The 23,076-nt window shown below is 43.1% G+C and overlaps 1 protein-coding gene across 1 annotated transcript in view; it reads left to right on the forward strand.

Annotated features, from left to right (window-relative positions):
* LOC120053623 (kinetochore protein NDC80 homolog) overlaps positions 1–20,905 on the forward strand; it is a 29,108-nt gene extending 8,203 nt beyond the window's left edge. Inside the window, exons 2-17 of the mRNA XM_039000769.1 lie at positions 4,972–5,067; positions 5,171–5,251; positions 8,191–8,302; positions 8,529–8,701; positions 9,080–9,182; positions 9,622–9,711; positions 9,790–9,883; positions 9,999–10,099; positions 11,757–11,901; positions 12,153–12,358; positions 12,513–12,665; positions 12,756–12,845; positions 12,936–13,028; positions 19,261–19,391; positions 19,900–20,002; positions 20,177–20,905. Coding sequence (XP_038856697.1) covers positions 4,972–5,067; positions 5,171–5,251; positions 8,191–8,302; positions 8,529–8,701; positions 9,080–9,182; positions 9,622–9,711; positions 9,790–9,883; positions 9,999–10,099; positions 11,757–11,901; positions 12,153–12,358; positions 12,513–12,665; positions 12,756–12,845; positions 12,936–13,028; positions 19,261–19,391; positions 19,900–20,002; positions 20,177–20,305 — 1,900 coding nt within the window. The 3' untranslated portion in view covers positions 20,306–20,905. The remainder of the gene's footprint in view (positions 1–4,971; positions 5,068–5,170; positions 5,252–8,190; positions 8,303–8,528; positions 8,702–9,079; positions 9,183–9,621; positions 9,712–9,789; positions 9,884–9,998; positions 10,100–11,756; positions 11,902–12,152; positions 12,359–12,512; positions 12,666–12,755; positions 12,846–12,935; positions 13,029–19,260; positions 19,392–19,899; positions 20,003–20,176) is intronic.
* The last annotated feature ends 2,171 nt before the right edge of the window (positions 20,906–23,076 follow it).

The raw sequence follows: 23,076 nt of genomic DNA on the forward strand, positions 1-23,076 counted from the left end.
GGGGGCCACAAAAAAATAAACTCATGAGTGGCATTATTGGCTTGTGGGTCTATGTACCCACATTGCGAGCAAAACATTTTAGCAGCCCCCATTGTGACAGTGTAGAGTTGTAATGTTAATTTCCTTCAATTCTACACATTTTGTCATGGGTTGAAGGCAAATGTTTGCAGTTTCTTATAATTGATGATCAATGGATCCCACCAGGGTTGGTAATTGGACCATGCTTACTACCAGTTTGGTAAATTAGCTGGCTGCTAGTCTATCTAATCTAAAACATTTAGCTGACATGGACTTGTTGAGTGACTGTTTTGGCTCCGGAGAGGATGGCTGATGTTTTACATGCTCCTAACCAACTGTGCTATTACATTTTGTTTTTTGTTGTGACGTTTAACTTATTTTGTACATAATGTTGCTGCTACCATCTCTTATGACCGAACATTACTTTTGGACACCAGAACAGCGATTATTCAACTCGAACTGGAAGAATATTTGTTGTTTTAACGAGTCCGACGTGAAGGATATACCACTTTCTCGGTAAGGGACCCAAATCCCAGTCATTTGCGTGAAGGAAAAGGGGGCGGAGGTCGGGCTGCTTTCTGAGAATTTGTAGGCGAGTGAGAACCTCGACTACCATCAGTTCTATTGGCCAACGTGCAATCATTGGAAAACAAAACGGTAGTATAATCTTGATCGTAGGTCATCCAACGGGACATTAACTGTAATATATTGTTTCACTGAGTCGTGGCTGAATGGCGACACGGATAATATAGACCTGGAGGGATTTCCCATGCACCGGCAGGACAGAAGCTACGTCTGGTAAGGGGCGGGGGTCTATTTGTCAATAGCAGCTGGTGCGCTATGTCTAATATTAAAAAAGTATTGTGATATTGCTCGCCTGAGGTATTCTACCTCATGATAAGCTGTAGACTATCTATCAAGAGTTCTCATCTATATTATTCATAGCCGTCTATTTACCACCACAAACTGATGCTGGTACTAATACCGCACTCAACCAGCTGTATAAGGTCATAAGCAAACAAGAAAATGCTCATCCAGAAGCGGCGCTCCTAGTGGCCGGGGACTTTAAAGCAGGCAGACTTAAATCCGTGTTACCGAATTTCTACTAGCATGTCACATGTGCAACCAGAGGGGAAAAAAAACCTCTACACTGCCTTTACTCCACACAGAGATGCATACAAACTCTCCCCTGCCCTCCATTTGGCAAATATGGCCATAATTCTATCCTCCTGATTCCTGCGTACAAGCAAAACTAAAGCAGGAAGCACCAGTGACTTGCTCAATACAGAAGTGGTCAGATGACGCACGCGGATGCTACACTGCAGCACAGACTGGAATATGTTCCGGGATTCATCCAATGGCATTGAGGAGTATACCACCTCAGTCATCGGCTTCATCAATAAGTGCATCGATGACGTCGTCCCCACATTGACCGTACGTACATATCCAGAAGCCATGGATTACAGGCAACACCCGCATCGAGCTAAAGGCTAGAGCTGCCGCTTTCAAAGAGCGGGATGCTTATAAGAAATCCCGCTATGCCCTGAGACGAGCCATCAAACAAGCAAAGTGTCAATACAGGATTAAGATTGAATCCTACTACATCGGCTCTGACACTTGTTGGATGTGGCATGGCTTAAACTATTACGGACTACAAAAACAAACCCAGCCACGAGCTGCCCAGTTGACGTGAGCCTACCAGACGAGCTAAATGCCTTTTTATGCTCTCTTCAAGGCAAGCAACACTGACGCATGCACGAGAGCACCAGCTGTTCGGGAAGACTATGATAACGCTCTCGGTAGCCGATGTGAGCAAGACCTTTTAAACAGGTCAACGTTCACAAAGCCTGATGGGGTCTGATGGATTACCAGGATGTGTACTCGCAGCATGGCAGACCAACTGGCAAGTGTCTTCACTGACATTTTCAACCTCACCCTGACTGAGTCTCTGTAATACCTACATGTTTCAAGCAGACCGCCATAGTGCATGTGCCCAAAGAAGCAAAGGTAGCCTGGCTAAATGATTACCGCCCCGTAGCACTCACGTCGGTAGCCATGAAGCTTTAAAGGCTGGTCATGGCTCACTCGGGGGCTCCCGAGTAGCGCACTGGTCTAAGGCATCACTACAGACACCCTGGTTCGAATCCAGGCTGTATCACAACTGGCCGGCGGCACACAATTGGCCCAGCGTCATCCGGGTTTGGCCGGTGTAGGCCGTCATTGTAAATACGAATTTGTTCTTAACGGACTTGCCTAGTTAAAAAACCTCAACAGCATTCTCCTAGATACCCTTGACCCACTCCAATTTGCATACCGCCCCAACAGAGCCACAGATGCAACCTCAATCGCACTCCACACTGCCCTTTCCCACCTGGACAAAAGGAACACCTATGTGAGAATGCTATTCATTGACTCCAGCTCAGAGTTCAACACCATAGTACCCTCAAAGCTCATCACTAAGCTAAGGACCCTGGGACTAAACACCTCCCTCTGCAACTGGATCCTTGACTTCCTGACGGGCCGCCCCCAGGTGGTAAGGGTAGGCAACAACACGTCTGCTATGCTGATGCTCAACACTGGGGATCAGTCCCCTCCTGTACTCCCTGTTCACCCACGACTGCGTGGCCAAACACGACTCCAACACCATCATTAATTTTGCTGACGACACAAGTGATCACCGACAACGATGAGACAGCCTATAGGGAGGAGGTCAGGGACCTGGCATTGTGACACAAGGACAACAATCTCTCCCTCAATTTGAGCAAGACAAAGGAGCTGATCGTGGACTACAGGAGAAGGCGGACCAAACAGGCCACTGTTAACATCGACTGGGCTGTCGTGGAGCAGGTTGAGAGCTTCAAGCTCCTTGGTGTCCACATCGCCATCAAACTATCATGGTCCAACTACACCAAGACAGTCGTCAAGAGGGCACGACAACCTAGTTTTGTATGACCTGTCTGCAATGAACTTGAAGCTGGTGTTTAAACTATTCCTGAGTCAGTGCTCTCCAGACACACACAGCTTTAGGCTATTTGCTCAAGGGATAAGTAATCCGGTAGGCCTTTTTAGACATTTCTACCAGATCAGAGCGTGACCCCCCCCCCCCCCCCCCCCCCCCCCCCTTTTATGCTGAGTGGTTATCGAAAGGGAGAGAGCTGGAAAGATTTTTCAAATAGGCTACGTTGAGGAACTATTGTCATTCTCAGTGGCTGTAAAAACAGACTTATTTTACTTGGTTTTTGAGGCAAAGAAAAAATTACTTTGAGAAGCTCCACAGATGGTGAGTTACGACAATCATAAATAGTATCAAATCCCCAAATGGGCACATTTTTATAGGCCTACATTTGCCACTGCTCGATTTAAAAATGTAAAAGCTTGGTCCACCAACAACCGATCGGAATGGGTTAGCCCTGATACATGCTATATACATTTTACAGACACGGTGTGTTTTACATTTAGTTCTTTTTAGTCCCACCCTTCAGCTACCCTCAACCCTTCCCATCGTTCTCTGAATACCATCCAATTTATTTTTGCCATATATTTTTAAACTGCTGTGATGTTTCACAGAAGTTCTGAACCTTTCTATCTCAGTGTTTTACAGATTGTAGATTAAATAAACATTTTTGCTAACAGTATATTATTGATTTTTTTGACTGACTTTTCAAGTCACCCAGCAGAGTTACCTCCACTTAAATGTTGCAATTCATCAGCCATTCCTGAACCTGTGACCAAAAACAAGCTATATATGGACAGTACCAAAACAAATGAGCGAATATTCTTTCTCTTCGCAGCAAAATCTGCTGGGATGGTTGTATTCCTAATATCGAACATTCTATTGGTTGCAAGAATTTTTGTATCATTTAAATTGAAAACCTAAAGTTTTGAATCTGGTGTTTTGTATCAGTTCATAAACCATGTGGCATGGAATTGGTACATCAATCTCTTCCCAACTATTTTGCAATCTAGGGTACAGCTGTACCTTTTTTTGGTCTTTAAATGAAATTTGCTAAACTAGTTTTATTCATCACAATTTTCTTTTTAACCAGTTTTTGTCTTTAGTGGAGGGCTAACAGACAAGTTCCTTCCTTTCTCCCTCCATTTTTGCATTAATGCTGTTTGTAATTTGAGGTATAGGAGACATTTCCATATTTTTGTTAGCTGCATGTGTGACAACTCCACCAGTCCTATTTATGATATAATTTAAATTGATTATGCTGTTTAATTCCCCCCCAAAATGTTAAATTGATCAATTAGTATATTTGAGTTTAAGAATTTGTTGCAACCAACTTTCTATGGCTTGTTTTAACAATAGCAACTATTTTGGGGATTATTTCATTTTCAAATAACTGAAAGTGAGAGGTAATCTGAATAAAGTGGGGAGGGGGAGAACCAGTTTGGATTTAAGTGTAACTTTTGTATGACTAAAACCTTTAGTGAGAGGTCTAATGCTTTAATATTTCATTTCTGTCTTTTGAATTCATATTCATTATAATAAATAGGCCCAGTTAATTTTGTTTGGCTTGCTGTTCCAAATAAAATATAATAAAAAAACACACTGCTAGGTGTAGGCAAGGCCATAAGTTAAAAGCTGAACTGGGATATGACTAAAGAGTTAATCAGGGTGATTTCTCCACAAATACACAGGTATTTTCCTTTCCATGGTAACAAGATCTTATAAACAAATTATTTTTATTAGCATTTATTGTAGAGATCATTTTCTTTCAGGACATGAATTTTTGGTTGCGGGACAAAATGCGGGACTGTCCCGCACAATCCTGTACAATGTCACCCTGCTAGTGTGCCCATCTTTCATTGTTCATATGAAGGCATTTGCAGTTAGCTGACTGGTTAGGATAGCAAATGTTTCCCAATTTAAACATTAACTGACCTGGCTATCCATGTATAGCCTACATGTATTTAGCTGGCTATATCTTGTCTTCATTCTTTCACCAGATCCAGAATGAACCGAGCATCCAGCAGTAGGCTCTCTGAGCTCCCTCAAAGAGTTGAAAGCAACAGAATGAGCATGGTTTATGCAACACCGCAGAGGTTAGTGTTCAAACCAACGTCAATGGAAGTTGCTTTAACTGCCTGTCATAAATATGGGATATGTATTTGCTAATAAAATGAGCATATCAATATTTGTTCACAGCAAACAATCCTTCGGAAAGTTGAACATTCCTAAACCCCAGTCTGTCACATCCGAGAGAAGAACCAGCTTTTTTGGTAGTCGGTAAGTCCCTACACTGCAGAAAATACCATTATACACCTAGTTCTCTATCACTGTCACCATGTGAGACAAAGACTATTCCTGTTAGTGAATCCATATGATTGGGAGCCATTTCACACTGCCAAGTTCAGTGGTTCCCAACTCCAGTCCTCTAGTCCCTCTTACAGTACATGTTTTTATTGTAGCTCTGGACATGCTCACACTGCAGGCCTTAATGCTCAACCAGCTAAATCGTTAGCTGGTTGTAATCCATACCCGGGAATCTTCTGGCTAGCATGTTTGAAGAATGTATCAATGCAAGTGGAAACAGATTGTAGAGGTGCATTAAACAACATGATAGGTGAATGAGGGGAGTAACACTTTCAAATCTGTTTTGGAATAGTGACTGTCCAAACGGCAAGTTAAATGTGTCCAAATTGGATTTGTGTGTTCAGACAGCATTCATTTGCTGACATGGCTATGCTAGTTGTCATAGTAATGGTGGTTGTGCGCAGTGGTGTAAGCTGATTGGTGGTGGAGCTCGTGCTTCCTATCACTTAGAAGTTATGTATGGAATCAATATTATGCCAAATGTAAATCACCAATCCACAAACACCTTTTGATTTGTATTTGTAAATCGATATATTGCATTAGAATTATTTTATGACTGCAGATATGCAGGTCATTTCCAAGGGCCTTAAGTAAAATGACTGCCATAAAGATTTGCACATAGGAGGGAGATGCGTAAACATGACAGATATGGCAAACCTGCAACTCCATTAGGTCACCTGATTTTTGGCAGAGATTTGACAAGAAAAATAAAATTCTCATGCATAAGAGAAAAATTCTCACACATAGAAAGTGATTTGTTTTCATAGAAAAAAGGTTTGTACCCATAGAAAGCTATTTTTATACATCGATGGCAGGAGAAAACCTGAGAGGACCAGTCTCCTTGGAGTTGCCATTCCTCTGAGGCTGTACCGGGTCAAGATAAGAAGATTTCATCAGCAGTACCCAACCCGCTGGCGGCACCTTTTTTCCGGCTGTCAGGAAGTGCATCCTGTGTCACTTAGCTCACGTTGCGACCTGTTTCTCTCTCGCGGCTCATTTGGCAATGTTGATGCCTGCCTTTTCAAGGCTGCAGAAATGATAGTATTGGTAACCATATGTGTAACCATAATATGATAACCATAGGCTGTCCAATGTAAATAATCGAAGCCCGGGCCTCCCGGGTGGCACAGTGGTCTAAGGCACTGCAGTGCTAGCTGTGCCACCAGAGATTCTGGGTTCGCGCCCATGCCCTGTCAAAGCCGGCCGCGACCGGGAGGTCCATGGGGCGGCGCACAATTGTCCCAGCATCGTCCGGGTTAGGGAGGGTTTGGCCGGCAGGGATATCCTTGTCTCATCGCACACTAGCGACTCCTGTGGCGGGCTGGGCGCAGTGCACGCTAACCAGGTCGCCCGCCAGGTGTACTGTGTTTCCTCTCGACACATTGGTGCGGCTGGCTTCCGGGTTGGATGTGCATTGTGTCAAGAAGCAGTGCGGCTTGGTTGGATTGTGTTTCGGAGGACGCACGGCTCTCGACCTTCGCCTCTCCCGAGTCCGTACGGGAGTTGCAGCGATGAGACAAATACTACCAATTTGGATACCACGAAATTGGGGAGAAAAAGGGGTAAAAAATAAAATAATAATAATAATAGAGACCCTAGATTACTTTATTTGCAACAATATTGCTGTGTACACCCGTTTGCCACCCATATAGTTGAATTAGCTGGCCAGTGTGATAGCGCCACTAAATGTGAAGGTTATGTCATATATTGTAAATGATTCTAATAATGTACAGCTGTCCCATGCTGCACAGACGATGAGCATTAAGGAGACATAAGTGTTCCTGAGGCCTCCAACCATTTCTCCAGGAGAGGCATGCAAAAGGTAGAGGGCAGGTGTAGGATATGGGGTCAGACTTTGTAACAATATTGCTTCCTTCCTCGCCCCAACCTGGGCTTGAACAAGGGACCCCCTGCACATATTGACAACAGTCACCCTCGAAGCATCGTTACCAATCGCTCCAATAAAATCGCGGCCCTTGCAGATTAAGTGAAACAACTACTTCAAGTTCTGAGCGAGTGACGTCACCGATTGACACGCTATTAGCGCGCACCGCTAACTAGCTAGCCATTTCACACGGGTTACTCTCACCCCCTTCCTGGCTCCTTTTACGCAGAAACTAGTGATCTGTGTCAACGGCATCAATGGGATAGACTTTTTCAATGACTACATCGCTTTCTACGCGTGAATGTTTTGTCTTTATGACAGTCGTTTTACTTAAGCCCCTTGGAAATGACCTGCATATCTGCAGTTATAAAAAAAAATCTAATGCAATATATAGATTTACAAATACAAGTCAAAAGTGGTGGAATGGTGATTTACATTTGGCATGATATTGATCCCATAGTTATGTAGCTTACGTAGCAAAATCTACAGTGAAAATAATGCCTGCCAGGGTTGTTTCTCAGTTGCTTTGAATGTTCAAAATCAGTGTCAGAACACCTTTTTAAAACCTCAAAGGACAAGGTGATCCATCTTTCAGAACAAGTCCTTTTTGGCTAGCCACATAATTCAACTAACTAGTTAGGTAGATGTTTAACGCTATAGCACGTTCACTAATTTGTTTGTAAACAATTAAAAAGCTAGTTACCTTCCACATGTTCTTGTCAACAGACAAAATAGCAAATAACAAGATATGCCAAACAGTCGATAAACCACAAGGGCAAATCAATCAGATTTGACCATTCAGACACCTCATGGTCAGGAATCAGATTTGTGACTTGAAATGTCTGCTACCAAAAATAATAATATTTGAATCAGATATGCAAAAAAAATTGGATTTGAGTCACTTCAATGTGAACGAGGCTTAAGTAGTACCATGAATGCTAAAAATCTGAACTCTTTTCGGGACCAGTGGGGCTGGCATGGCTCGCAACAGCACCTTTGGCGGTACAGAGAAGATGAAGGATCCCCGTCCCTTACACGATAAGGCCTATGTTCAGCAGTGCATCAGACAGTTGTGCGAGGTATGGATTCCTAATATACGCAGATTTTTAAAACAGAATCTCACTGAACTTTTAAGTCTTTCAAGACCGTCCTGAATACTTATAAAGTATCTCAGAGTAGGAGTGCTGCTCTAGGATCAGTTGTCACTTTTACATCCTCATGAATAAGATTCTATGAACTGGGGGGGTCTGGTCCTAGATCAGCACTCCTTCACAAAGACACATCATTTCCCTCGTTCTCCTCTAGTTTCTGTCAGAGAAGGGCTTTCCGGGTTCAATGTCAGTCAAGTCTCTCCAGTCGCCCTCCACCAAGGAGTTCCTAAAGATCTTTGAGTTCATCTACTGCCTCCTGGACCCCACCTTCCAGATGCCCACCTCCAAAGTGGAGGAAGAGGTCCCCAGGATTCTCAAAGACTTGGGGTAAATAGTGGTTAGAGTGTTGGGCCAGTAATCGAAAGGCTGCTGCATCGAATCCCCGAGCTGACCCTGAACAAGGCAGTTAACCCACTTTTCCCCGGTAGGCCGTCGTTGTAAATAAACATTTGTTCTTAACTGACTTGCCTAGATAAATAAAGGTTACATGGATAAAAAAAAAAAATGAGCTCATTCTGCCGTACATGTTAAAAATGGTCTGTGTCCCAAATGGCATCTCTATTGGCCCTGGCCAAAGGTAGTGCCCTATATAGAGAATATGGTGCTATTTGGGACCCAGATGTGATCATTTGCTGTTTGCATCTGGGTTTTGTACGCTAGCCCGTTCCTCATTCTAGGATACTGACTGTATATTTCTGATGGCAGGTATCCATTTGTTCTCTCCAAAAGTTCCATGTACTCTGTGGGGGCACCACATACGTGGCCACAGGTCTTGGGGGCTGTTGTCTGGCTCATGGATACTGTGAAGGTGGGTATTAGTACAGCAGAATACTTCCAAATCTCTAAACTCATTAATAACATTAACTGTCTAAATGAAGGTTTGAATAATGAGAGATTTATAAAAACATTTTTTATAAGGATCCCCATTAGCCGACGCCAATGGCGACCACTAGTCTTACTGGGCTTCGACATAACGAAATCCTTTACAATTTACATATTTAAAAACATTAACATGTATTGTGTGTGCATCTATTAATTACACTTGTCAATACATGAACAAAAAAGATAGGTCACATGGGGCAGAGGCCTTGTGCCGTGAAGTTACTTTATTAGTTTTTTTGAAACCAGGTTTGTTGTTCACTTGCGCCATATAAGATGGACGGTAGTTCCATGCAATCGTGGCTCTGTATAATACTGTATGTTTCCTTGAATTTATTTTCCTTGAATTTGTTCTGGTTGTTTTGCAGATCTTTTGCAGTATGAGTGATCAGGACCTGCTCTTTGCTGATTTCTCTGACGGAAGCACTGAGATTGAGGACGGGGTTGAGTTCAACAAGGTACAGAGCCAACTTACAACAAAACCAATTAGGATGTTAGGCCTCTATTTTACCCTGCACGCTCCCCTCCGTTTCTAGCTCTTTCAGGACTACACTGCTGAAACCTACAACAAGTTCATGCAAGGAGCAGATACGTTTGATGAAGAGGATGCAGATTATCTTGCTGAACTAAGTAAGCAGTGATGATAAAGTCATTGTTTTTAATTGTGAGTTGTGCCTTTTCCTTCCAAATGAACATATACAAATAACCAGCAACAAGCGCATAAAACGTCAACTTATATCTACAGAGAGACTTTACAACGTTGACGAAGGGCTTCTCGCATCCATGGAGGAGAAGTACAGGATGCTGAGTGATGAGGTTGAGCGACTGGAGAAAGAAAGCCAAACGGTTAGTCCTTTGAATCTAAGGACTGTATATACAGTGCATTCGGAAAATATTCAGACACTTTGACTTGTTCCACATTTTACAGCCTTCTAAAATAGATTGAGTAGTGTCCCCCCCCCTCATCAATCTACACACAATACCCCATAATGACAAAGCAAACAGGTTTTTATCAATTGTAGCAAATGCTATCAAATTTAAAAAACTGAATTATCACATTTACATAAGTATTCAGACCCTTTACTCAGTACTTTGTTGAAGCACCTTTGGCAGCGATTACAGCTTTGAGTCTTCTTTGGTATGAAGCTACAAGCTTGGCACACCTCTATTTGGGTAGTTTCTTCTCTGCAGATCCTCTCAAGCTCTCTCAGGTTGGATGGCACAGCTATTTTCAGGTCTCTCCAGAGATATTCGATCGGGTTCAAGTCCAGGTTCTGGCAGGCCTCTCAAGGACATTCAAGGACATTCAGAGACTTGTCCTGAAGCTACTCCTGTGTTGTCTTCGCTGTGTGCTTAGGGTCATTGTCCTGTTGGTAGGTGAAATTCCACCCCAGTCTGAGGTCCTGAGCGCTCTGGAGCAGTTTTTCATCAAGGATCTCTGTACTTTTCTCCACTCGTCTTTCCCCTGATCCTGACTAGTCTCCCAGTCCCTGCCGCTAAAAACCATCCCCACAACATGATGCTGCCACCACCGCGCTTCACCGTAGGAATGGTGCCAGGTTTCCTCCAGACGTGACGCTTGGCATTCAGGCCAAAGATTTCATTCTTGGTTTCATCAAACCAGAGAATCTTGTTTCTCATGGTCTGAGAGTCCTTTAGGTGGCTTTAGGCAAACTCCAAGCGGGCTGTCATGTGCGTTTTACTGAGTAGTGGCTTCCATCTGGCCACTCTACCATAAAGGCCTGATTGGTGGAGTGTTGCAGAGATGCTTGTCCTTCTGGAATGTTCTCCCATCTCCCCCCGTTTGCATAGTTTGTCTGCGGCGGCCAGCTCCAGGAAGAGTCTTTGTGGTTCCAAACTTCTTCCATTTAAGAATGATTGAGACCACTGTGTTCTTGGGGACCTTCAATGCTACAGATTTTTTTTTGGTACCCTTCCCCAGATCTGTGCCTCGATACAATCCTGTCTCGGAGCTCTACAAACAATTCCTTCGACCTCATGGCTTGGTTTTTGCACTGTCAAATGTGGGACCTTATATAGACTGGTATGTGCCTTTCCAAATCATGTTGACTCAATCGAATTTACCCCAAGTGCACTCCAAGTTGTAGAAACATCTCAAGGATGATCAATGGAAACAGGATGCACCTGAGCTCAATTTGTAGTCTCATAGCAAAGGGTCTGAATACTTATGTAAATGATTTCTGTTTTTTATATTTAATACAAAGTTTTTATCTCTGTCATTATGGGGAATTGTGTGTAGATGAGGGAGAGAATATTGTAGCCTTTTTAGAATAAGGCTGTAATGTAACAAAATGTGGCAAAAGTCAAGTGGTCTGAATACTTTCCGAATGCACTGTATTTATAGATTTTTCCATGTACTGCGACTGAATATTGTAAACATCTCACCTAGTTTAAGCAGTCGATGAGCCGTAAGTGCCAATTACGTTTGAACAGAGCCGTTTGATTCACTATATTTGTAACCATTTTATTTACTTTGGAGCAGGACCGATTGATGGTCAAAAGAACGGAGAAAGTCAAACTTCAGACAGACCTGCAGAAGCTGCAGAGTTATCGCAGTAACCTGGAGTCTTTCAAAGCCAACCTGGAGAACAAAGCCTCTGGATTGGCCGAGGAGCTGGAAGCATCGGGTAAAAAACTATGACCAAACATTGCTACTCTCGTGGCTCGGCTGGTCTTGCGGTATTGATGCAGCCTCTAGGACACTTCTCTTTCTACATTGTCTGTATATGTGGTCTACTACCCTTTGACACATCATTTCTCTATCTGTCCCCACTTCATCCTCTCATTCCCTGTTTAAACAAAATCTGAAAATCCATTAAAATATACATTTAAAAAAAACGTTAACAAGCCCCCCGCTGCCTTTTTTTGTCCTGTGTAGGACTGCAAGTGGAGACCCTAAAACAGGAGGAGTCCCGGCTCCAACACATCTTGTCCACCCAGAAGTTCACTCCCGCAGACATTGAGAGGATCAACTGGGAGAAGAGGGAGCTGCAGCAGACCATCAACAGCCTGAGCAAGAGCCTGGAGCAGGCCGAGCAGCACATGTGGAATGAGGAGATCGCTCTGGCCAAGGCCAAGGAGACGGTAAGGAATAGGATGCTGGCCTGATACGTCTGCATTCTATACTCATCTGTCTGGTAAACAAAGGTTCAATAAGTATTTTTTTTTTTTAATGACTAGCTAGCTATGAGCCAGTGCTGAACCGTCTTCTCAGTCTTAACCACTGCTAATGATTTAGGCCGAAGTGAAGCTGGCCGAGTACCACAAGCTTGCCCGCAAACTGAAGCTCATCCCTGTGTCTGCCGAAAACGCGTGCGGCCACGACTTTGAGATCAGGCCCTCCACAGAATACGGACCGTCCACCATGGTTCAATGCAGAACACAGATTCAAGTATGGAGATTTAGTTCTCATCGAACAATGGCTTTATTACAACAGGTGTGTGTTGTATCTGGACCTAATTCTGTGGCTTATTCTCTACAGCAACTACTGAGGAAACTGATCACTGATGTGGACGAGGAGTGTAGTCGACTGACAGACATGAAACTAAGCCTGGAGGAGTCCATAGAACAGGTACCGAGACATTTCACTGTGTTTCTTAGAAGTACGAAGGTTTTGTCCCATTTAAAAATAAATTTGAGCATGGATCTTTTTCTCTTTCAGGTGAATTCTAATATTTCAGATAAAGCGAATGACTTGAAACACCTGAGAGAGCAAATCCGTAGGCTCGACGAGCAGCTCGAACAAGACATGCAGGTGCGTTGTAATTTCAATATTACAAATGTTTGAATATTGTATGCAGAAACCCATCTGAAATAATGTTACAGGCTAGTCATTTATTGGTCAGGAAGTGGTGTCTATGTGAATCATTGGTGTCATCCTTGGTCCATCCAAGGATTTCCTAGACAGCTCATTGTCTTATAAGGACCATAATGGAAATAACTTTTCTTGTTCTCCTCAAATCAAATTGTATTAGTCAGATGCGCCGAATACAACCGGTGTAGTCCTTACAGTGAAATGCTTGAAATTTACTTATGAGCCCCTAACCGACAGTGCAGTTTCAAAAAATCCAGATAAGAATAAGAGATAAAAGTAATTAAGAGGAGCAGTAAAAAATATCAATATATTTACAGGGGGGTGCCGGTACAGAGTCAATGTGCGGGGTCACCGGTTAGTTGAGGTAGTATGTACATGTATGTAGAGTTATTTAATGTGAATAGTCTGTGTAGCCATTTGACTAGATGTTCAGGAGTCTTATGACTTGGGGGTAGAAGCTGTCTAGAACCCTCTTGGACCTAGACTTGGCGCTCCGGTACTGCTTGCCGTGTGGTAGCAGAGAGAACAGTCTATGACTAGGATGGCTGGAGTCTTTGACAATTTTCAGGGCCTTCCTCTGACACCGCCTGGTATAGAGGTCCTGGATGGTAGGAAGCTTGGCCCCAGTGATGTACTGGGCCGTTCGCACTACCCTCTGTAGTGCCTTGTGGTCGGAAGCCGAGCAGTTGCCATACCAGGGAGTGATGCAACCAGTCAGGATGCTCTCGATGGTGCAGCTGTAGAACCTTTTGAGGATCTGAGGACCCATGCCAAACCTTTTCAATCTCCTGAAGGGGAATAGGTTTTGTCGTGCCCGCTTCACTACTGTCATGGTGTGGTTGGACCATGTTAGTTTGTTGGTGATGTGGACACCAAGGTACTTGATGCTCTCAACCTGCTCCACTGCAGCCCCGTCGATGAGAATGTGGGCGTGCTCGGTCCTCTTTTTCCTGTAGTCCACAATCATCTCCTTTGTTTTGATCACGTTGAGGGAGAGGTTGTTGTCCTGGCACCACACGGCCAGGTCTCTGACCTCCTCCCTCTAGGCTCTCGTCGTTGATCAGGCCTGCCACTGTTGTGTTATTGGCAAATGTAATGATGGTGTTGGAGTCGTGCCTGGCCGTGCAGTCATGAGTGAACAGCGAGTACAGGAGGGGGCTGAGCACGCACCCCTGAGGGGCCCCTGTGTTGAAGATCAGCGTGGCGGATGTGTTGTTACCTACCCTTACCACCTGAGGGTGGCCCGTCAGGAAGTCCAGGATCCAGTTGCAGAGGGAGGTGTTTAGTCCCAGAGTCCTTAGCTTATTGATGAGCTTTGAGGGCACTATGGTGTCGAATGCTGAGCTGTAGTCAATGAATAGCATTCTCACATAGGTGTTCCTTTTGTCCAGGTTGGAAAGGGCAGTGTGGAGTGCAATAGGGATTGCATCATCTGTGGATCTGTTGGGGCGGTATGCAAATTGGAGTGGGTCTAGGGTTTCTGGGATGATGGTTTTGACTTGAGCCATGACCAGCCTTTCAAAGCACATGGCTACAGTCGTGAGTGCTATGGGTCGGTAGTCATTTAGGCAGGTTTACCATAGTGTTCTTTGGCACAGCCACTATGGTGGTCTGCTTAAAACATGTTGGTATTACATACTCGGACAGGGAGAGGTTGAAAATGTAGTTGGTCAGCGCATGCTTGCAGTACACGTCCTGGTAATCCGTCTGGCCCTGCGGCCTTGTGAATGTTGACCTGTCTAAGGGTCTTACTCACATCGGCTGCGGAGAGTGTGATCACACTGTCTTCTGGTACAGCTGGTGCTCTGATGCATGTTATTATTTCAGTATTATTTGCCTCGAAGCGAGCATAGAAGTAGTTTAGCTCGCCTGGTAGGCTCATGTCACTGGGCAGCTCTCGGCTGTGCTTCCCTTTGTAGTCTGTAATGGTTTGCTGGCCCTGCCACATCCGACGAGCGTCAGAGCCGGTGTAGTAAGACTCGAGCTTGTATTGCCGCTTTGCCTGTTTGATGTTTAGTCTGAGGGCATAGCGGGATTTCTTATAAGTTTCCAAGTTAAGAGTCCCGCTCCTTGAAAGCGGCAGCTCTAGCCTTTAGCTCAGTGCGGATGCTGCCATTGTTTCTGGTTGGGGTATGTGTTAAGTTCATGTTTTAAGTATCCCTATATTTCTGTTATTACGGGGCTATCACTCAGTCAAGAGTGCGCATGCGCAGGAAGTTGAGTGGTTGTTGGACCTAGCCTCGAGTGTAATGGCTACTTGTAGTGTGTTCATATAGTAAACTTTGTTAAACTGGAACTTTGTCGTTGTGTCATTTCGAGTTAACATTGGTAGCAGAGGATGGCTTCTAACTACAACGTGCCACCTCGCTTCGACGAGAAGAGGTCGTACGAAAGTTGGAAAAATGAACTGGGAATCTGGATACGCGTTACTAATCTGGACGCGAAAAAGCAAGCACTTGCGGTGGTATTATCGCTCGAGGGAAGAGCGAGAGATACAGCACTGGAAATATCCGTTGAGGATTTGAACAAGGATGACGGTATGGGAACTTTGATCACAGCACTGGATTCTGTATTTCTCAAAGAAGAGAAAGACCGTGCCTACGAGGCATATTCAAACTTTGACAGTGTTACGAGAGATATTTCGGTTGCAATGGCAGACTACATCATTGATTTCGAACAGAGGTACAATAGAATGCGCAAGTACGACATGGTTCTCCCAGATGCAGTGTTAGGGTTCAAGTTGCTAGACACTGCTTGTCTAGATGGTAGGGAGAAACAGTTGGCTTTGACTGCTTGTACTGTGCTGACTTTTGCATCTATGAAGTCGGCACTAAAAATAATATTTGGTGAGAAGACGTCTGTCGCGCCAATAACAGATGGAATGCAAGTGAGTGACGCAGCATATTACACCGAGCAGCACAGAAAAGGCGCCAACAAGTCACGTTCTCAAGACAACCAGAAGAGGGCGCCATTTCCCGGCACAAATCCACTGGACAAATATGGAAGGAGATCAAAATGTGCAATTTGTCAAAGCACTTACCATTGGGTTAAAGACTGTCCTCATAAAAATGAACAAGTTAAACTAACAGAGGAAAATGTAAACACAGAGATAGAGCAGTGTAACATTACACTGTTTTCAAATGAATCTGCTTTTGATACTGAGATTTTTATAGTTGAATCCTTAGGATCTGCTGTGATTGATACTGCATGTACACGGACAGTGTGTGGTGCAAAATGGCTTGATAGCTATGTCAGTGAACTAAATATGAAAGAAGTACAAAATATGATTGACACACCAAGCAACAGAGCTTTCAAATTTGGAGATGGGAGAATTGTCCATTCTACCAAGAGAGTTAAGATACCAGCAAAGATTGGTCAGACTAAGTGTCACATTGAAACAGAGGTGGTCCCTACAGATATCCCCTTACTATTAAGCAAAGCTTCCCTCAAGAAGGCAGGGGCTGTACTAGACATAAAAAATGACAAGGCAGTGATGTTTAAACAACCAGTGACTCTTGAACTTACTACCTCAGGCCACTATTGTGTAAACATTTTAGACAAAGACATCACACAGAGTCCATGCAAAAATGAGATTCTGACTGACGTAGAGAACATGAGCACTAAAGAAAAACACAAAGTATTGTTAAAGCTTTACAAACAGTTTGGACATGATACAGTTGACAGACTTCAGAAGTTACTCAGCAGTTCAGGGAACAATGATGATGAGAAGTACGAAACTGGAAACAAAGTGTACTACAAACGAGTTGACTGTCAAGAGTGGAAAGGACCGGGAGTAGTCATTGGTCAAGATGGTGTGGTGATATTTGTGAGGCACGGAGGCATGACTGTAAATGATCAACAAGATAGAGGGGCTGTTGCTGAGAATCAGTCTCCTAATGAAAATAACAAAAAGGACACAGTAACAGACACAAACCTACCAGATGTCGCATCCAATGATATGGACACCGAAACTGACACAGGAAATGGAGTAGAGACCTTCAACCATGCCACAGGTAATACTGTTGAGCGTTCAAATGAGGAAAACATTCAACAGCCACATGTGTTAAGAGAACATGGTTGTTCCAATCTGAAAACTGGACAAACTGTTAAATACACGGACAGAGAAAGTGGTATTCCACATACAGCAACCGTCATTGGACGAGCAGGAAAAGCAAAACACAAGAGCTGGTACAACTTGCAGTACTCTGAACCAGCTACACTTTCTGGTACAACAGGGTCAGCTGACCTGCCACTTGTAGATAATATCAGAATTGAACCAATGGAAAATCGAGAAAAACAGAATGACATTCAAAATGATGATGTACTTGAAACAAAGGACGTGTCATTTGACTCAGCTAAGCTAGATGAGCTCAGTAATTGGAGGAAAAATGGAGTGTTTGAGGAAGTCAAAGACATTGGCCAAAAGTGCGTCTCAAGGTGGGTGTGTACCCTTAAAGAATCCTTAACTGGAATAGTGCCCAAAGCACGTCTAGTGGCTAGAGGTTTTGAGGAGCTGGCTGCTAAAGAACTCCAAAAAGACTCACCGACATGCACCTCAGAGTCACTCAGATTGCTGATGTCAGTGATCTGCCAGAAAAAATGGAAACTTAATTCCATAGACATCAAATATGGATTTTTGCAGGGAACAGAGCTGTCAAGGGACATTCACATCCGACCTCCGCCTGAAGCTAAAAGCGAAGGAACACTGTGGAAACTAAAGAAGTGTGTGTATGGACTGGCAGATGGATCACTCTACTGGTACAACAAAGTCAAGGCAACAATGCTGAATACAGGTGGAAAAATGTCACAAGTGGATCCTGCAGTCTTCTATTGTCTTGATCAAGACTGCAATGTGACTGGAGTACTTGCCTGTCATGTTGATGACTTTATCTGGGGTGGCTCACAGACCTTTGCTTCAACTGTGATTCCACACCTCAAAGCTGTTTTCTAGGTTGGCCGTGAGGAGCATGATCATTTTTGTTATGTTGGCATAGAGTTTATTACAGTTGATGGAAAAATACTGATGCAACAGGAGAGCTATATCAAGAATCTTCAACCTATCCACATGGATTCTTCAAGAGCCGTACAAAGGAATTCCCCTCTGTGGAATTGAAGCTGGTCAATTGAGGTCAAAGATGGGACAAATTTTATGGGCTGCGAGACAGAGTAGACCTGGTTTGATGGTTGCAACTTGGCATCTAACACAAAACACGCCACTGTACAAACCATTCATGAGGCAAACAAAGTTGTTCGTAAACTGAAATCACAAAAAGTGACTTTAAAGTTTCAGCATGTTGGAAAAGATGACTCTTTGAAACTAGTTGTCTTCAGTGATGCTTCGCTAGGTTAACACTGGTGGGACAAAACGGCACTTTCTACCTGTAGTTTGTGTCACTGTCAACTACTCATTATTTGATGCTGTGAAGTCAATCAAGTCTGTCAGAGAAAAGACTTTGAGATTAGCAGCATCAAGGAACTTATACAAGCACAGAGAATCCAGCGGATTCTGTGGTCAACCACAAAGGAAAAGCTTGCTGACTGTCTGACTAAAAAAGGAGCATCCGGTCTTGTGCTCCTACAGGCTCTCGCTCCTACAGGCTCTCAGTAATGGAAAGTGGCAGCTTGAGTAATACAAATAAAAACTGTCACACAACCCATTTGTAATGGGGAATCTTGAATAATACTTGGACATTTAATTATGTTGTTGATGTTTTATTTGTCTTTAAAGAAAAGGGGGAGATTGTTAAGTTCATGTTTTAAGTATCCCTATATTTCTGTTATTACGGGGCTATCACTCAGTCAAGAGTGCGCATGCGCAGGAAGTTGAGTGGTTGTTGGACCTAGCCTGGAGTGTAATGGCTACTTGTAGTGTGTTCATATAGTAAACTTTGTTAAACTGGAACTTTGTCGTTGTGTCATTTCGAGTTAACAGTATGTACGTATGGTCACTGTGGGGACTACGTCATCGATGCACTTATTGATGAAGCCATTTATTTTAAATGTATTGTATCCACATCTGTGGTTAAATTGTGTTTTTTATCATTTAGAAAAATGACATCCCTCTCTCTGTGTGTGTGTGTGTGTGTGTGTGTGTGTGTGTGTGTGTGTGTGTGTGTGTGTGTGTGTGTGTGTGTGTGTGTGTGTGTGTGTGTGTGTGTGTGTGTGTGTTTAGGACATTGCCCATGAGGAGCAGAAGTGGTCTGCTGAGATGGAGTCTGTGGAGACCCACCGCAAGCTGCTGGAGAAGAAGGTGACCCTGGGCTATGACGAGTCTGTGGAGCAGCTGAAAGCTGCACAGCAACAGTGAGTAGTGGTCCTCCTACCAATTATTTTGGACCAAATCACAATGGTGAGAGCAACAGGGCTTAGTTTCAAGTTTTATTGTCACGGGCACAACTACAGTGAAATGCCTTTCTTTCCTGACTGACATTGCAGTAATCAATATCAGTAGTAAAATATTATACTAATGTAAAGTAGGGAAAAAACACACGAGAAGTAGAAACATGAATAACATGAGACAGTAAATAAGCTACTGTTTATATACAGGGTCAGTTCCAATACCATATTTACAAATGTGCAGAGATACAAGGGTTAGACTAGCGTCCTGTCCAGGGGGTCAAGCTGCCTCACGCTACAGAAACAGGAGATATGCTCCTGCCCTATGAGCCGTTCTTTCCCGAACAATGCTACTTTGTTTGCGTACGGTATGTTCTGGGCTTTACAATTATTTAACAACCTCATGAAGTTTGTTTTCATTGTTCATATCTAAAAATACACCCCCCACCACAGTATTTGTCTCTCTACTCCACAGGTACCATCTTGTCCTGCAAGAAACCAATGAGGAGCGGCGGACTGTGGTTAACAACCTTGCCAGTGTGTTAACCACGGCTGCCAACCACCTGTCCATTGTAGAGGTCAGTCTCCATCTTGCCCCAAACCTGTTGTTCACAAAGCCACTGACCTCGTGCACATCTCGCCTTTATTTAAATATTTATTTCATTCCTTGCCTTGATATTCCCTTTTACAATAACTTGATTTGACAATGACTGTCTTTCTGAGCCTGAATGTCACATTGTGATCATTTCCAGAAATTCTTAGAGGATCAACACAAGCGAGTAGACAGGGTGTACACGGACGCCTTCCGGGAGGACGAGGTGGACATTCAGAAGATGAAGGACATTATGGAGGGCTTTATCGCTAAAGTAAACAGCATGTAGTTCCGTGCTTCACTATAAAAGCTGACATGAGCTCTAACTCTTTACCTGGTTATTCCATTCAGTCCATTGGAACCATCCCAGCGGGCAAAACATGGTTTAGTGACGTTGTGACAACAGAAAGTAGTTGAAATGACATCATTAACAACCAGTTTTGCCTGTTGGGATGAGTGCAGCTTTTCTTCTCTTCTAAGTGACGTCTTTACTGACCACAGTGAGCATCACATCAGTTCCAAAGGGCCGCGCCATCTTCTGCAGTTTCCCTGGTCACTGCTCTAAAGCATTGGGAACTTATGAGACCAGATGGGCAGACTGTATTGGGTGCTGGTAGAAAACATGTTTAAATAGGAGTTTTACTTTGTTCAAGTACCCCTGGGTTAGATAATGGGTGTACTGTTAAACCCTTTTTTGTAAACTATTTTATTGTTGTCTTGTGGTGTTTCTAATCTGTTGAGCCCCTAGAGGGCAGTGTAAGGCTAGATTTACAGTACAGCAGTTTCTGGTTAGCTGAATATTTTTTAAATTAAAATGTAACCTTTTATTTAACTTGGAAAGTCAGTTAAGAACACATTTTTATTTTACAATGACAGCCTACTGGAGAACAGTGGGTTAACTGCCTTTTTCAGGGCAGAACGACAGATTTGTACCTTGTCAGCTCGTGGATTCGATCCAGCAACCTTTCGGTTACTGGCCCAACGCTCTAACCACTAAGCTACCTGCCGCCAAATATACACTACCGTTCAAAAGTTTGGGGTCACTTAGAAATTTGCTTGTTTTTGAAAGAAAAGCTATTTTTTTTGTCCATTTTTAAATAATATAAAATGTATCAGAAATACAGTGTAGACATTGTTAATGTTGTAAATGACTATTGTAGCTGGAAACAGTTGGTATTTTATCGAATATCTACATAGGCGTACAGAGGCCCATTATCAGCAACCATCACTTCCAGTGAAGAAGTGAAGAGGCGATTCTCAGATGCTGGCCTTCTAGGCAGAGTTCCTCTGTCCAGTGTTTGGGTTCTTTTGCCCATCTTAATCTTTTCTTTTTATTGGCCAGTCTGAGATATGGCATTTTCTTTGCAACTGCCTAGAAGGCCAGCATCCCGGAGTCGCCTCTTCACTGTTGACGTTGAGACTGGTGTTTTGCGGGTACAATTTAATGAAGCTGCCAGTTGAGGACTTGTGAGGCATCTGTTTCTCAAACTAGACACTAATGTACTTGTCCTCTTGCTCAATTGTGCACCGGGGCCTCCCACTCATCTTTCTATTCTGGTTAGAGGTAGTTTGCGCTGTTCTGTGAAGGGAGTAGTACACAGCGTTGTACCAGATTTTCAGTTTCTTGGCAATTTCTACATAGGCGTGCGAGCTACAACAGTCATTTACAACATTAACAATGTCTACACTGTATTTCTGATCAATTTATGTTATTTTAATGGACCAAAAATGTGCTTTTCTGTCAAAAACAAGGACATTTCTAAGTGACCTCAAACTTTTGAACGGTAGTGTATATTATGGTTATTTGTTTTTCGCTGCAGTTTGTGATGCTTTAAATAAAGATATGTATCCCCAATATTTCCATATTTGTTTGTTTTCCCCAGTCATGCTTATTCAGATATAGACATGTTACCCACTCATAACAACAGTGTCTAGTCCATGCAATACAATGTAAACTACGGCCTAAATAGTTTCTGTTGGTTTGTACCTACATTTACTTCTTCCTTTTTAGACTCACATACTCAGTCATAGACATACCCTAGGCTGCACCACATAATGAAATGGAACAGGACTATTATTTTGGGTCACTATGACCTATACATGGGGTGTATTCCCTAGAAATCAACATTTGTATTTTTTTTCAAAACATTTTGCTACGGTGTGCACTAATGAATACAACCGGGCTCTCTGATACCTTTGCATGTGGTAATTTCTTCATTGTCTGCAGACATCTCAAGAAGACCACGCCACTAATGAGTCAATTCTGTTAAGCCCCCATTACGACGGTTAGCTATGCCTCTGAGCAGAGCACTCTTTAAAAAAACATATATACAGTATATATTCCTCTAATGTGTTAGAAATGCCAAAGCCGATTTCTGGTCCCAGTCCGTCCCTGGCTGTAGTCTTCATTAAACTACAGCAAAAAGGACCAATGCCCTCCAACTCCACTTAACTATGGATTCTAGTGGGTTGTAGTAAATTCAGATTCCATTGTTGGTGGCACTAATATCACTCCATAACCAACTTCCTGCTTGAGAGTTACTGGTGTTACAAATTTGATTAAGGACTGTCCTGTGTGTACAATCCTTTACGTCTGCAGTGGTGTCAAGTACTTAAGTAAAAAATACGTTAAAGTACTACTTCGCTGCATTCCAAAAGAAAGTAATGTACATTTTACTCCATACATTTCTCCTGACAACCAACATGTATCGTTACCTTTTGAATGCAGGACAGGAAATTCGTGCAACTCACGCACTTATCAAGAATATCCCCGGTCATCCCTACAGCCTCTGATCCGTCGGACTCACTAAACACACATGCTTTGTTTGTAAATGATGTCTGAGTGTTGGAGTGTGACCCTAGCTAAAAAAGAAAATGGTGCGGTCTGGTATGCTTTATGTAAGGAATTTTAAATGATTTTTACTTTTGATACTTAAGTATATTTTAGCAATTACATTTACTTTTGATACTTAAGTATATTTTAGCAATTACATTTACTTTTGATACTTACTTTTGATAGTATATTTAAAACCAATTACTTTAACTCAAGTAGTATTTTAC

Source organism: Salvelinus namaycush, chromosome 1, assembly GCF_016432855.1.
Source record: "Salvelinus namaycush isolate Seneca chromosome 1, SaNama_1.0, whole genome shotgun sequence".
NCBI classification, from domain to species: Eukaryota; Metazoa; Chordata; class Actinopteri; order Salmoniformes; family Salmonidae; genus Salvelinus; species Salvelinus namaycush.